The following is a 12,880-nucleotide window of genomic DNA, read 5'->3' as shown; positions in this document are numbered from 1 at the left end:
CTTTTAGACTCAAATGTAATACTTTAATATAATTCATCAAGTAAGTATTATCAAGTGCCAATGTACTAATCATTGGAGAAAATGTAACAGCTAGATTCAGTGTGGTCCCTGCCTTCATGCAGCTTTTAGTCTAGTAGGAAAATAATATAGAATGTATAAAAATCATTTCTCAATTGCCTAATATATACCATACATTGTGTGCTAGAGTGCTAGAAGATAGAAAATGCAAAGCAGAGCAGTCCTTTCCCTCAGAGAGCTCATACTCTAGTAGACTGCCTATGTAAGGGAGACTGAATAAGTAGACGTGTTTTCCTTAGTGGAATCATGAATATGGAGATCTAGAACTTTTTATTGATATATTCTTTCTGAGAATGAAAGTGATTGATAGTTTGATAGAAAGGTACAAAATGGGACTTCTGGGTCACATGAGCAACAAGAAGGAAGATTAGATTTTTTTTCTGATCCCCACAACTTATCCAACATAGAACTTTTACATCAAGGATAAAACAACTTCAACTGTCTCCATGGTCTAGGACATGCAGAATCCAAAAGAAAATTAATTAAACGTATACACACACAACCACAAACTGACACTCACTGACTGTGGACTTGCTCAACACCCCTGCCCCACCTCCCATACTATCAAAGTATGGCTGTCCTAGTAGACCCAAGGAAATGACACAGGTTCACAACAAAACCCACTCCTGTATGTCACTCTCCCCTTCCTTTTTTCTAATGACAGTGGAACCTTCCAATTTAAGCTGAAGAAATTTGCCCAGTTTGTGACACCCAGTGTGGCTATATTCCTTTAGGAATAAAAGCCTGTTTAGTGTCACAACCTTATAGTTCCACTGCTACAAAACTCTGAACTGATGGTACAGAGCCAGAGAACTAAGGAAAAATGAACAATAGGAGAAAATAAGGGAGGAGGGGAAAGAAACTAAAATTATCAAAGATGTCTGAAAGAAAACTTAAAAACCTTGAACAGCAGGAAAAAATAGTAACAATAGAGGGAAATACAGCCTTTAGATCTAAGAAGTTAATTTTTGCATTTATGAACAAATACTGCAACACAAAGGAAAAAGATCCAGCTCTTGGTGAGGCAGGGGATTCTATGGAATTTTAAGAGAATATAGAACTAAAACATGTTATTCCTGAGTGGCTCAAAAGAGAAATGGAAATATTTAGAAAAGAATTTATGTTCCATATAGCAAAATTATCTAATTCTATTAAAAATTCTGTTTTAAAAAAATATATATATATAAAAAACCACAGTGGCAAGTTTCATCAAAGAAGGAAAAGAAAAAAATTGGGTACATTAGATTGGGAATTAAAATACACTGATGTGGAAGACATTCTAGAAGAAGAGAAGCAAGAAATAATGACATTAAAAAGTATGAAATATTATGTGAGGTTTAAAGGGGAAAGAGGTGAGAAATGTGGGAAGTAGATCAAAGAAATTTTCATGGAAGATACTGAGCAAAGGTGGATAAGTAGTACATTTATGGGAATACCTAACAGCTTGAGCAAATGTATGAATGTAGGAATAATGCACTTTGACTTAATTGGAGTCCAGATTATGTGAAAGGGTCTTGAATGCTAAACAAAGTAGTTTAAACATGATGTATTAAGTAATAGAGAACCATTTTAGTTTCCATTGTTCTTGTGCTCAAAATTTTTTGTTCTAGAATTCTGTTAATCATTTCTTCTAACTCTTAACATGTTATGATCTGTGTCTAGATCTTTGCTCTAGAGTCTATTGCTTTTCTAATAATCTGTAGTATACTATTCTTTGAGCTCTGATATATGTAACATTTTTTATTCTAAGAGCTCTTTCAATGGTGGTATTCTGTAGTTCTCATTATCCTTATATGGATTATAGTTGGAGAGGCTACATTATCAATTGTCATGTGAATCTTCATTCCCTTGGAAGGATGATTATAACTTATATTTTTGTGTGATTTTTTTTTTCTTCTAGAGAGCTTAAAACATGTTATATATACTGTAACATACAATTTGCAAATCCTCTAGGAATCAAGCTCATTTTAATTGATTTATACATTAAAAAAAAGGTTGGAGGAAGTTTTATGAACTATCATTGAACCAGTAATAACTAAGGCTAGAGAAGAGAAAATGTTGGTACTCTTCTGAAAATCAATTTTTTGTAGTAGGCAGGTACCTATATTCTTGGAATTTCACTCCACACACTTACAGGATTTCCATCCCCTTCTTATTTGTTGAAATTTTAAGTGTCCTTTAATGTCCCGCACAAATTCTTTCTCTTTCATAATTTCTATCTCTTCCCAGATCTTTCTTTCCTCAATTCAGGAATGACCTTACCTTTCACATCTCACTTAACATAATCTACACATTGATGATACACTTAATTAAAAAAAAAATTATTAATCATGATTTTTTGGTATTTTTTGCTTTCTACTAAAATATGTCTTATGAGAACTGGGAGTATGTCTATTTAAACTTTATAACACCAAGCACAATGTTTTGTAAATTGTAGTCCTTGATAAATGTCTATTAGGTGAATGAATGAATGAATAGCAAACTGAGAGTTAGTAGCACTTAGTAATTGTCAGAGCTTAGCAAAGTCACTTAACCTTTCTAACTAACAATTTCCTCTTCCATAAAACAAGGATGAATACTATTTGCACTATTTAGCTGATAAAAATCTTTGATCTTCATGACAACCCTGTGAAATTGATCTTTCAAGGATTATTTTCTCCATTTTTCAGATAAAGAAACTTCAGGGTGTGGGAATGACCAATAAGTTTTAGAATTGGGATATGAGTCTAATCTTGCTAACCTCCTATATACCACACCACCTTTTGTCACTGCCCTTTGCTTTTATCATCAGGTTCTAAATCAAAGCATTTCTTTACTGAGTGTGTTAACAGCCTTGGCTGAATTTGTGACTTCAGAGGGCAGGAAGTCAAGCAAGGTCCCCACCAAAACATAAAGAGGAAGGCATTTTTTAATTAATGGGATCGATGGGGAAATGTCACATTTGGTTTTGCTCCTCTGTGCAGGAAATGCCAGTTGGGTAGCTAAAGTGTTTGTCCATGTGTGTGTGTTTTTTCGTTGCTGAGAAGAACCCACAGCGGCTGGTGGGGGTGGGGTTTGCCTCTGGCAGAGGCCTTGGCATATGTTGTAACTAAAAAAGAGAGGGAATGTGTTCATGGACCTAGCTACATGAGAGCTGTTGGGTGTTCTTCAGTACCAGTTAGTATTTTTAATTGGGTAGGGTTTCTGGGGGACGTTTTTGACATCTGCTCATATCTTTGCCGAATTTTCTTCTTTAAAGTAAGAAACACAAGCTGTGTGGATAGAGTGATTTTTAAAAAATAATTGGAAGCAAAGATGTATCTCCTTAAGCCTGATAGGAGGACTCCTTTTTAAGGAGGCCAGAACTAACAGCAAAATGATTAGTCCAGAGCCTTACATTCAAAAGCAAATGATCTGGAGGCCTCTGAATCCCTGGCCTCCAAAGTGGTGCCAAAGTCTTCGGGGGATGGGGAGTGGGGCAGCAGTAACATTATCCTAGCAGGTTATGGACTAATTCCAAGGGCTATAATGATCAACTAGTTGGATTATGGTAAGGCAGGTTGTATATTCCACCCTTACTATAAAAGTGCTAATCTTAGGATTTATCTCTAAAACCTCCATACCTATATTTATCTTGTAAGACTTACCCTTCTGCCCTCCTCTCTGCTCTTTTTGTGCTTTACAAATTTATAGTCTTCCCCTTTGTGAGCTGGCTGTGTTTATATGCCATTGGAATCATCCCCAAGCTTTGCACTTAGAGATAGTGACAAATAAGAGAGAGACCCATCTCCCTCCTTTCCATTTGGGATGGAAAAGAATGAATCCCACAGGATGAGTAGGCACGTATTACTTGTGATGTGGGTTCTGGATATCATTATATTCTGTCCTTCTCCAAACCTACCCATCTTCCAGACCTCCCTTTTACTGTCAAGTACACCATCCTTCCCACCATTCATATTCTGATAAACTAATGTCTTTCATACCTCATCAACCGTCAAATCTTGGTTCTGCCTCTTCGCCTCTCATGTTTATCCCCTTCTTTTTTCCTACAGTCACTAACCTCAATCAGACCTTCACCTCTTATCTGTGATACACGGACAAAATTTATGCTCACATCCTTTGCCCCTGCCTCTTTAGAATAGGTCACCTCCTAATTGCAGCAGACTTATCTCACTAGTTGGACTTTGCCCTTTGCAGCAGTGACCATAAGAGTACTGATCCTGATCCTACCGATTTTTATTTTAAGGAGGACAAAATGAGAATGAACATGGGCAGGTGGCATTGTTTACATTATCTTTTCCTTATTGTTGAGCATATCATCTTCAACCACCTTCAACTTCCCAGATAGCGATTTTGGTGTCACCCTAGATTTCACATAGGCAGACCTTATCATTTGTACCTTCAAAAACTCTCCTCCTTTGTACACATAGTTATTGCTCAAGTTCAGGACCTTATCATCTCCTACCAGAGATTTTGTAACATATTTCTAACTGGTCTTCCTGCCTTTCTGCCATCTCACCCTTTACTCAATAAATTCCTATGGCTCCCTACTGACTTTAGGATCAAATAGAACTCTTTTATTTTATATATATATATATATATATATATATATATACATATATATATATATATTTTTTTAAAATAATAATAGTTTTTATTTACCAAATATTTGCATGGGTAATTTTACAACATTGCCAATTGCCAAAACTTTTTTTCCAACTTTTCCCCTCCCTCCCCTTCCCCCAGATGGCGGGTCGACCAATACATGTTAAATATATTCAAGTTGTCTTAATTTGTATTTCTCTGATTAATAATGATTTGGAACATTTTTTCATATGACTAGAAATAGTTTCAATTTCTTTATCTGAGAATTGTCTGTTCATATCCTTTGACCATTTATCAATTGGAGAATGGTTTGATTTCTTATATATTAGAGTCAATTCTCTATATATTTTGGAAATGAGGCCTTTATCTGAACCTTTGACTGTAAAAATGTTTTCCCAATTTGTTTCCCTTTTAATCTTATCTGCATTGATTTTGTTTGTACAAAACCTTTTCAATTTGATATAATCAGTTTTCTACTTTGTGATGAATAATGATCTCTAGTTGTTCTTTGGACATAAATTCATTCCTCTTCCACAGGTCTGAGAGGTAAACTCTCCTATGTTCCTCTAATTTATTTATAATCTCATTCTTTATTCCTAGATCATGAACCCATTTTGACCTGATCTTGGTGTATGGTGTTAAGTGTGGATCAGTGCCTAATTTTTGCCATATTAATTTCCAATTTTCCTAGCACTTTTTGTCATTAAACATTGGAACTCTTTTATTTTATAATATTTCTATTTAATATATTTTAATATATAATTGTTAATACAAGTATTTTATAGGGATAAATTATATAGTTATTTGTAGGGCTAAGAGTCCTGCAATCTCATTGGTATAAGAACTCTCTGCTAAGGAATAACCATGTACCAATGCAGGTTGATATGCTCTCTGCAGTTTATACTCTTAGAGAATTACCTAGAATACCAAAAGACTATGTGACTTATCCAGTTACTACCCAGTTAGTATGTATCAGAGGTGAGTCTTGGACCCAGGTCTTTCTGGTTCTATAGCAGTTCTCTGTGTCCTATGATACCTTGCTTCTGTATATAATTTAGACATAAGTTAAATATACATATTTTAGTGGTATGTGCTTGAATATTTTCAAGTGATAATGTATTAATCACAATAAAGTGATAGTTAGTGATTGTACTTGAGAAACCAAGTACTTCCTTTCCTTACTTCTTTAAGTTCATTTTATTAGGTGTAGTCAGTGACCAGAAAGTTCCTAAATTGTAACAATTATAGAATTGAACAATGATAATTCTTCTGGGGACCTTGGAATATGGAATATTAGCACGAGATAGAATCTTAAATCATTAGAATGATAGAATATTGAACATAAACTATGAAAGCTCAATGAACCATTAAAATACTGTTGAGCAATAAAAATTTATTCCTTTCAGCTGCTTGGGAATAAAAAATAATAGGCGATGATCCATTTGGATATTTTGGAAACTTTGCAAAAGAGGCAACATGGTATAAGGTAAAATGCTCTGAGGTTGGAATCATAACGTTTAGATTCAGGTCCTAGTCCTAATACTTATTTGATTATGTCTGGGAGAGTCACCTTAATGCAACAATCCTCAATTTACTCAGCTGCAAAATATGAATATTATTATTTCTATTCCTTGATTCACATAGGTTTTTCATGGAAAGCATTTTGGAAATGTCATAATTATCATGTTGATATAAAATGCATGACATTTTATTACTACATATTATGTATATATTATCATAATATAAACCTATAGGATATACCATATTACCATAGAAATCTGAGATGCCATTATTTTTGGTAAATGCACTATAAATTTCAGTATATTCTTTCTTTTTACATGTGATTAATTATAGAAAGTCAGGACTATGGCCTTGGAAGATGTTGTGATTCTGAACGTGGACACCAACACACTGGAAACTCCTTTTGATGATCTTCAAAGTCTCCCAAATGATGTGGTAGGTAAATATGTCTCTTGGGCAAGCATTAGTGAATCCAATATTATCTGAGTTAGTGTGATTTTCTGTACCATATAACAATTGACTTTTCTGCCATCCTGATTCTGAATGAAATTCTGCTAAAGTTTATGGAAGCTCTTTTTGTGGTGACAAAGAACTGCAAACTTAAGGGAGTGCCTATCATTTGAGCAATGGCTGAACAAAGATATATGAATTAGTGGAATACTATTTTGTATTAAGAAATAATGAAAGGAATCGTTTCATAAAAACACATGGAGACTTTATATAAAAACTGATACAAAGAAAACAACATATACAATAATAGTAATATTGTAATGACAAACCACTTTAAATGATTCAAGTATCCTAATCAGCACAATAATCAACCAACCATGATTCCAGAAGATCTAAGATGAAACATTCTGTCCAACCCCTGACAAAGAAAGAGCTGATGGATGTAGAGTACCAAATGAAACAAATGGACTTGACTAATGAGGGAATTAGTTTTATTTCACAAAGTATTATTGGGGTTTTTCCTCATTTGAAGGAAAAGTAGGAATGGGTGAAAATAGATTTTGTTCTTTAAATATAAAATTTAGTTTTAAAATAAAATATTCTGTACTAAACTGGAAATAATTTATTTCACTTTGAGAAACCAATAATTATATAATTTTTATTTTTTGTCCTTAACATTTTCACTTAAGTTCTTTTGGTTTTTGGGTTTTGTTTTTTTCCCCCTCCTGAGGCTGGGGTTAAGTGACTTGCCCAGGGTCACACAGCTAGGAAGTGTTAAATGTCTGAGATAGATTTGAACTCGGGTCCTCCTGAATTCAAGGCTGGTGCTCTATCCACTGTGCCACCTAGCTGCCCCCTTCACTTAAGTTCTAATGTAGAGTTTGTTGGCAATCCTGGGATCTAGATGCTTGTTATTTTTTCCATGAGCATCTAGAGCTTCATTGGTGTCTTTCACTGTCGGTAGTATCCTCAAGTGAACTTCTCTCTTTGAAGTTAGAAGATAGGGGGGGAAGATCTTTTTAGCTTGAGCAAATTATGAGTCAAAGATGATAAATGTTATCATAACAAAATTTTTTTGAAAAGTACCGTTCCTGTACTTTTATGCTTTATGGGAAATTGTGATACCTTTGAAATAAGAATTTTAGTCTTGAGGGTAAAAAAATATATATCTATGTATAAAAACAGTGGCATGAGAGGACACTTATCAGAAACCTAAACATAGGTTTCAACAATATAAAAAAAATGTACCAATTCTGAGTAGTAAAGCCAAGGGAAATTCATGATAAATGAATTTTTTAGCCAAGGGGAGTTTAGGAAAATAGAAAATCTACAGGCACTTGTGTGGGAGTTGTCCAGGAGAATAGAGCAACAAAAGAAATGGCAACATTGGCCATAGTTGGCAATAGCAATGAGGAGTGGCTAAGTTCCCAGGGATGGAATGGAGACTAAATGTGGATTAGAAAGAGATCCCAGGGGACCTCTATACTAATACCAGGAGTGGGAACCAGGGACCTTTGGCAGCTCAATTATCTTTTACCCAGTTCTGAGACAGTTCTAGGGTAGGGAAGAGCAGCTATGATCACAGGGGAGCAATGGTCCTGTCTTCATCTTTAGGAATGCTCACCTTAGCAACAGTAAGAGGGTCATAGAGCTGTTTAGAAAGAGAATACAGGGGACGATTTGATGGCACAGGCCACAATGCCTGGTGCTTTTTGGCAACTCTATTGCCCATATGCAGTTCTAAGTCTCATTTCCATGGTGGAAAGGAGTGTTTGTGGTCACTGATTACAGATCCAGAGTAGAGAGAAGCAGTAGTAATTGTAGCTGGAGGGCAAGAAGGTACCCTTCTTGGGTAAAAAATAAACCACAGACCCGGAGACCTTTGCAATGACCATACCTTTGCTCACACTACCTTTAAAGACCCCAAGAACAAGTCCTGAAAGCAGCAGCATGAAAAACCTGAAGACTGGGAACAGTCTCCCCATACCAATGTGAACAGAGTCCAACTTTAACATAAAGATCAAAGTCAAGAAATAAGCTGGAAAATTAGTAACGGCAACAATAAAAGCGCTTGACCATAAAAGACTACTACAGTAATAGTACCAACACACAGGCTAGTGGAAGGCACCACCATGAAAACAGTTACAAGCAAAACCTCAAAAGAAAAAGCTGCAAATTAGACACAAGCCCAAGACGAATTCCTGGAATAGTTAAAGTAAAAGATGAGTGATAGAGGAAAAATTGGGAAAAGGAATGAAGATGATACAAGAAAATCATGAAAATACAATTAACAGATTGATAAAGGAGGAACAAAAAATACTAATTAAAATAACATCTTAAAAAACAGAATAAGCCAGTGATAAAAGATGCCAAAAAATTAACTGAAAAAAGAAACTCCTTGAAAAACAGAAAAGCCAAATGGAAAAAGAGGTACAAAAATTCACTGATGAAAATGACTCTTTAAAAAGCAAAATTGGAGTCAATGACTATAGTAATCTAGTGTTAGATAAATCCAAAAACTTCTGGGATAAGTACTTGGTATTTGACAAAAATTGCTGGAAAAACTGAAAAATAGTATGGTAGAAATGAGACATTGACCATTACCTAACACCCTATATCAAGGTAAGAATGGGTTCATGATTTAGACATAAAGGGTGATACTATAAGAAAATTAGGAGAACAAGGGACAGTCTACCTCTCAGATTTGTGGAGAAGGGAGGAATTTATAGCCAAAGAAGGACTAGAGAACATTATGAAATGTAAAATAGATGTTTGATTATATTAAATTAAAAAGGTTTTATACAAACAAAAGATTAGATTAGAAAGGAATCACAAAGCTGGGGGGAAATTTGTATATCCATAATTTCTGATAAAGGCCTCATTTCTAAAATATAGAGAAAATTGACTCAAATTTGTAAGAATATAAACCAACTCTCTTTTTAAAAATTAATTTTATAATTATACATTTTTTTGACAGTATATATGCATGAGTAATTTTTTTATAACATTATCCCTTGTGTTCATTTTTCCAGATTTTCCCCTCCCTCTATTCCCTCCCCTAGATGACAGGCAATCCCATACATTTTACATGTGTTACAGTATAACCTAGATATAATATATGTGTGTAAATCCAATTTTCTTGTTGCACGTTAAGTATTGGATTCCGAAGGTATAAGTAACCTGGGTAGATAGACAGTAGTGCTAACAATTTACATTCACTTCCCAGTGTTCCTTCTCTAAGTGTAGGTGTTTCTGTCCATCATTGATCAACTGGAAGTGAGTTGGATCTTCATTATGTTGAAGATATCCACTTCCATCAGAATACATCCTCATACAGTATTGTTGTTGGAATGTATAGCGATCTTCTGGTTCTGCTCATTTCACTCAGCATCAGTTCATGCAAGTCTCTCCAAGCCTTTCTGAAATCATCCTGCTGGTCATTTCTTACAGAGCAATAATATTCCATAGCCTTCATATACCATAATTTCCCCAACCATTCTCCAATTGATGGACGTCTGTTCATCTTCCAGTTTCTAGCCACTACGAAAAGAGCTGCCACAAACATTTTGGCACATACATGTCACTTTCCCTTCTTTAGTATTGCTCTGGGATATAAGCCCAGTAATTGCACTGCTGGATCAAAGGGTATGTATGCACAGTTTCATAACTTTTTGGGCATAGTTCCAAATTGCTCTCCAAAATGGCTGGATTCTTTCACAACTCCACCAACAATGCATCAGTGTCCCAGTTTTCCCATATCCCCTCCAACATTCATCATTTTTTGTTCCTGTCATCTTAGCCAATCCGACAGGTGTGTAGTGGTATCTCAGAGTTGTCTTAATTTGCATTTCTCTGATCAGTAGTGATTTGGAACACTCTTTCATATGAGTGGATATAATTTCAATTTCATCATCTGAGAATTGTCTGTTCATATCCTTTGACCATTTATCAATTGGAGAATGGTTTGATTTCTTATAAATAAGGATCAATTCTCTATATATTTTGGAAATGAGACCTTTGTCAGAACTTTTACCTATAAAAATATTTTCCCAATTTGTTACTTCCCTTCTAATCTTGTTTGAATTAGTATTGATAAATCAACTCTCAAATAATAATCAAAGAATATAAACAGACAATTTTCAGATGAAGAAATTAAAAGCCATTTCTAGTCTCTAATCACTATGGATTAGAAAAATACAAATTAAGACAAGTATGAAATACTACTTCATACCTCTCATATTGGCCAAGATGAAAGGAAAAGAAAATGATAAATGTTGAAGGAAATATGGGAAAACTGGTATACTAATGCATTTTTGGAAGAGTTATGAATTGATTCAACCATTCTGGAAAGCAATTTGGGCTATAAAACTATGCATACCTTTTGAGCCAGCAGTATCTCTACTGGGTCTGTATACCAAAGATATTATAAAAAAGAGAAAAGGACCCAAATGTGCAAAAATGTTTGTAGCAGCCCTTTTTGTGGTGGCAAGGAACTGGAAACTGAGTGGATGCCTACCAGTTGGGAAATGGTTCATTAAGTTCAGGTATGTGAATGTAATGGAATATTATTGTTCCATAAGAAATGACAAGGAGGTTGATTTCAGAAAAGCCTGGAAAGACTTACATGAACTGATGCTAAATAACTTGAGCAAAATCAAGAGAACATTGTACGCAACAACAAGACTATGTAAAAGTCATCTGTGATGGACTTGAATTTTTTCAGCAATAAAGTGATTCAAGGCAGTTTCAATAGAAATGTGATGGAAAGAACTGTCCACATCCAAAGAGAGAACTATGGAGATTTAATGTGGATCAAAGCACACTATTTTCACCTTGTCTCCGTGGTTTGTTTGCTTGTCTTTTTCTTTCTTGTATTTTCGCTCCTTTTAATTTGATTTTTCTTGTGCAACATGACAAATACGGATATGTGTTTAGAAGAATTTCCCATATTTAACCTATAGTGAATTGCTTGCTCTCTAGGGGAAGGCAGGGGAGAGGAAGAAAAATTTGGAATACAAGATTTTGCAAAGATGAATATTGAAAACTATTTTTCCATGTATTTGGAAAAATAAAAGCTATTATTTAAAAAACAAAGAAAAAAAGAAAGAAAAGCAAAATTGGCCAAATGAAAAAATAAACATTTACTGAAGAAAATAAGTCCTTAAAAATTTAAATTGGGTAAGTAGAAACTAATGATTCAATGAGAAATTGAGAAATATTAAAACAATGATACAAGTAGGAAGGAGAAAAACTCTTAATAATGTGAAATACCTCATCTGAAAAAAAACTGTCTTGAAAGATAGATTGAGGAGAGATTATTGGATTATTTGAAAGCCATAATCAAAGAAAAGAGCCCAGACATCATATTTTAAGAAATTATATCAAGAGACATGAATAGATAATTTTCAGATGATGAAATTGAAAGTATTTTTACTCATATGAAAGAGTGTTCCAAATCACTATTGATCAGAGAAATGCAAATTAAGACAACTCTGAGGTACCATTACACACCTGTCACATTGGCTAAGATGACAGGAACAAATAATGATAAATGTTGGAGGGGATGTGGGAAAACTGGGACACTGATACATTGTTGGTGGAGTTGTGAAAGAATCCAGCCATTCTGGAGAGCAATTTGGAACTATGCCCAAAAAGTTATCAAACTGTGCATACCCTTTGATCCAGCATTGCTGTTATTGGGCTTATATCCCAAAGAAATACAAAAGAGGGGAAAGGGACCTGTATGTGCCAAAATGTTTGCGGCAGCTCTTTTCATAGTGGCTAGAAACTGGAAGATGAATGGATGCCCATCAATTGGAGAATGGTTGGGTAAATTATGGTGTATGAATGTTATGGAATATTATTGTTCTGTAAGAAATGACCAACAGGATGAATATAGAAAGGCTTGGAAAGACTTACCTCAACTGATGCTGAGTGAAATGAGCAGAACTAGGAAATCATTGTACACTTCAACAACAATACTGTATGAGGATATATTCTGATGGAAGTGGATATCTTCAACAAAGAGAAGATCTAATTCAGTTCCAGTTGATCAATGATGGACAGAATCAGCTACACCCAGAGAAGAAACACTTGGAAATGTTTGCATTTTTGCTTTTCTTCCCAGGTTATTTTTACCTTCTGAATCTAATTCTTCCTGTGCAACAAGAAATTCGGTTCTGCACACATATATTGTATCTAGGATATACTATAACATATTTAACATGTATGTGGCTGCCTGCCATCC

At 34.7% G+C, this 12,880-nt stretch overlaps 1 protein-coding gene across 6 annotated transcripts in view; it reads left to right on the top strand.

The window, feature by feature from the left end:
• DENND1A (DENN domain containing 1A) overlaps positions 1–12,880 on the top strand; it is a 701,497-nt gene that overhangs the window by 463,256 nt on the left and 225,361 nt on the right. For all 6 annotated transcript variants that reach the window (XM_074293045.1, XM_074293044.1, XM_074293042.1 and 3 more), the window contains one exon: positions 6,517–6,618. In XM_074293045.1, coding sequence (XP_074149146.1) covers positions 6,517–6,618 — 102 coding nt within the window. The remainder of the gene's footprint in view (positions 1–6,516; positions 6,619–12,880) is intronic.

Source organism: Sminthopsis crassicaudata, chromosome 2 (genome assembly GCF_048593235.1).
Source record: "Sminthopsis crassicaudata isolate SCR6 chromosome 2, ASM4859323v1, whole genome shotgun sequence".
Classification (NCBI taxonomy): domain Eukaryota; kingdom Metazoa; phylum Chordata; class Mammalia; order Dasyuromorphia; family Dasyuridae; genus Sminthopsis; species Sminthopsis crassicaudata.
This window is presented reverse-complemented; position numbering and strand designations above follow the sequence as displayed.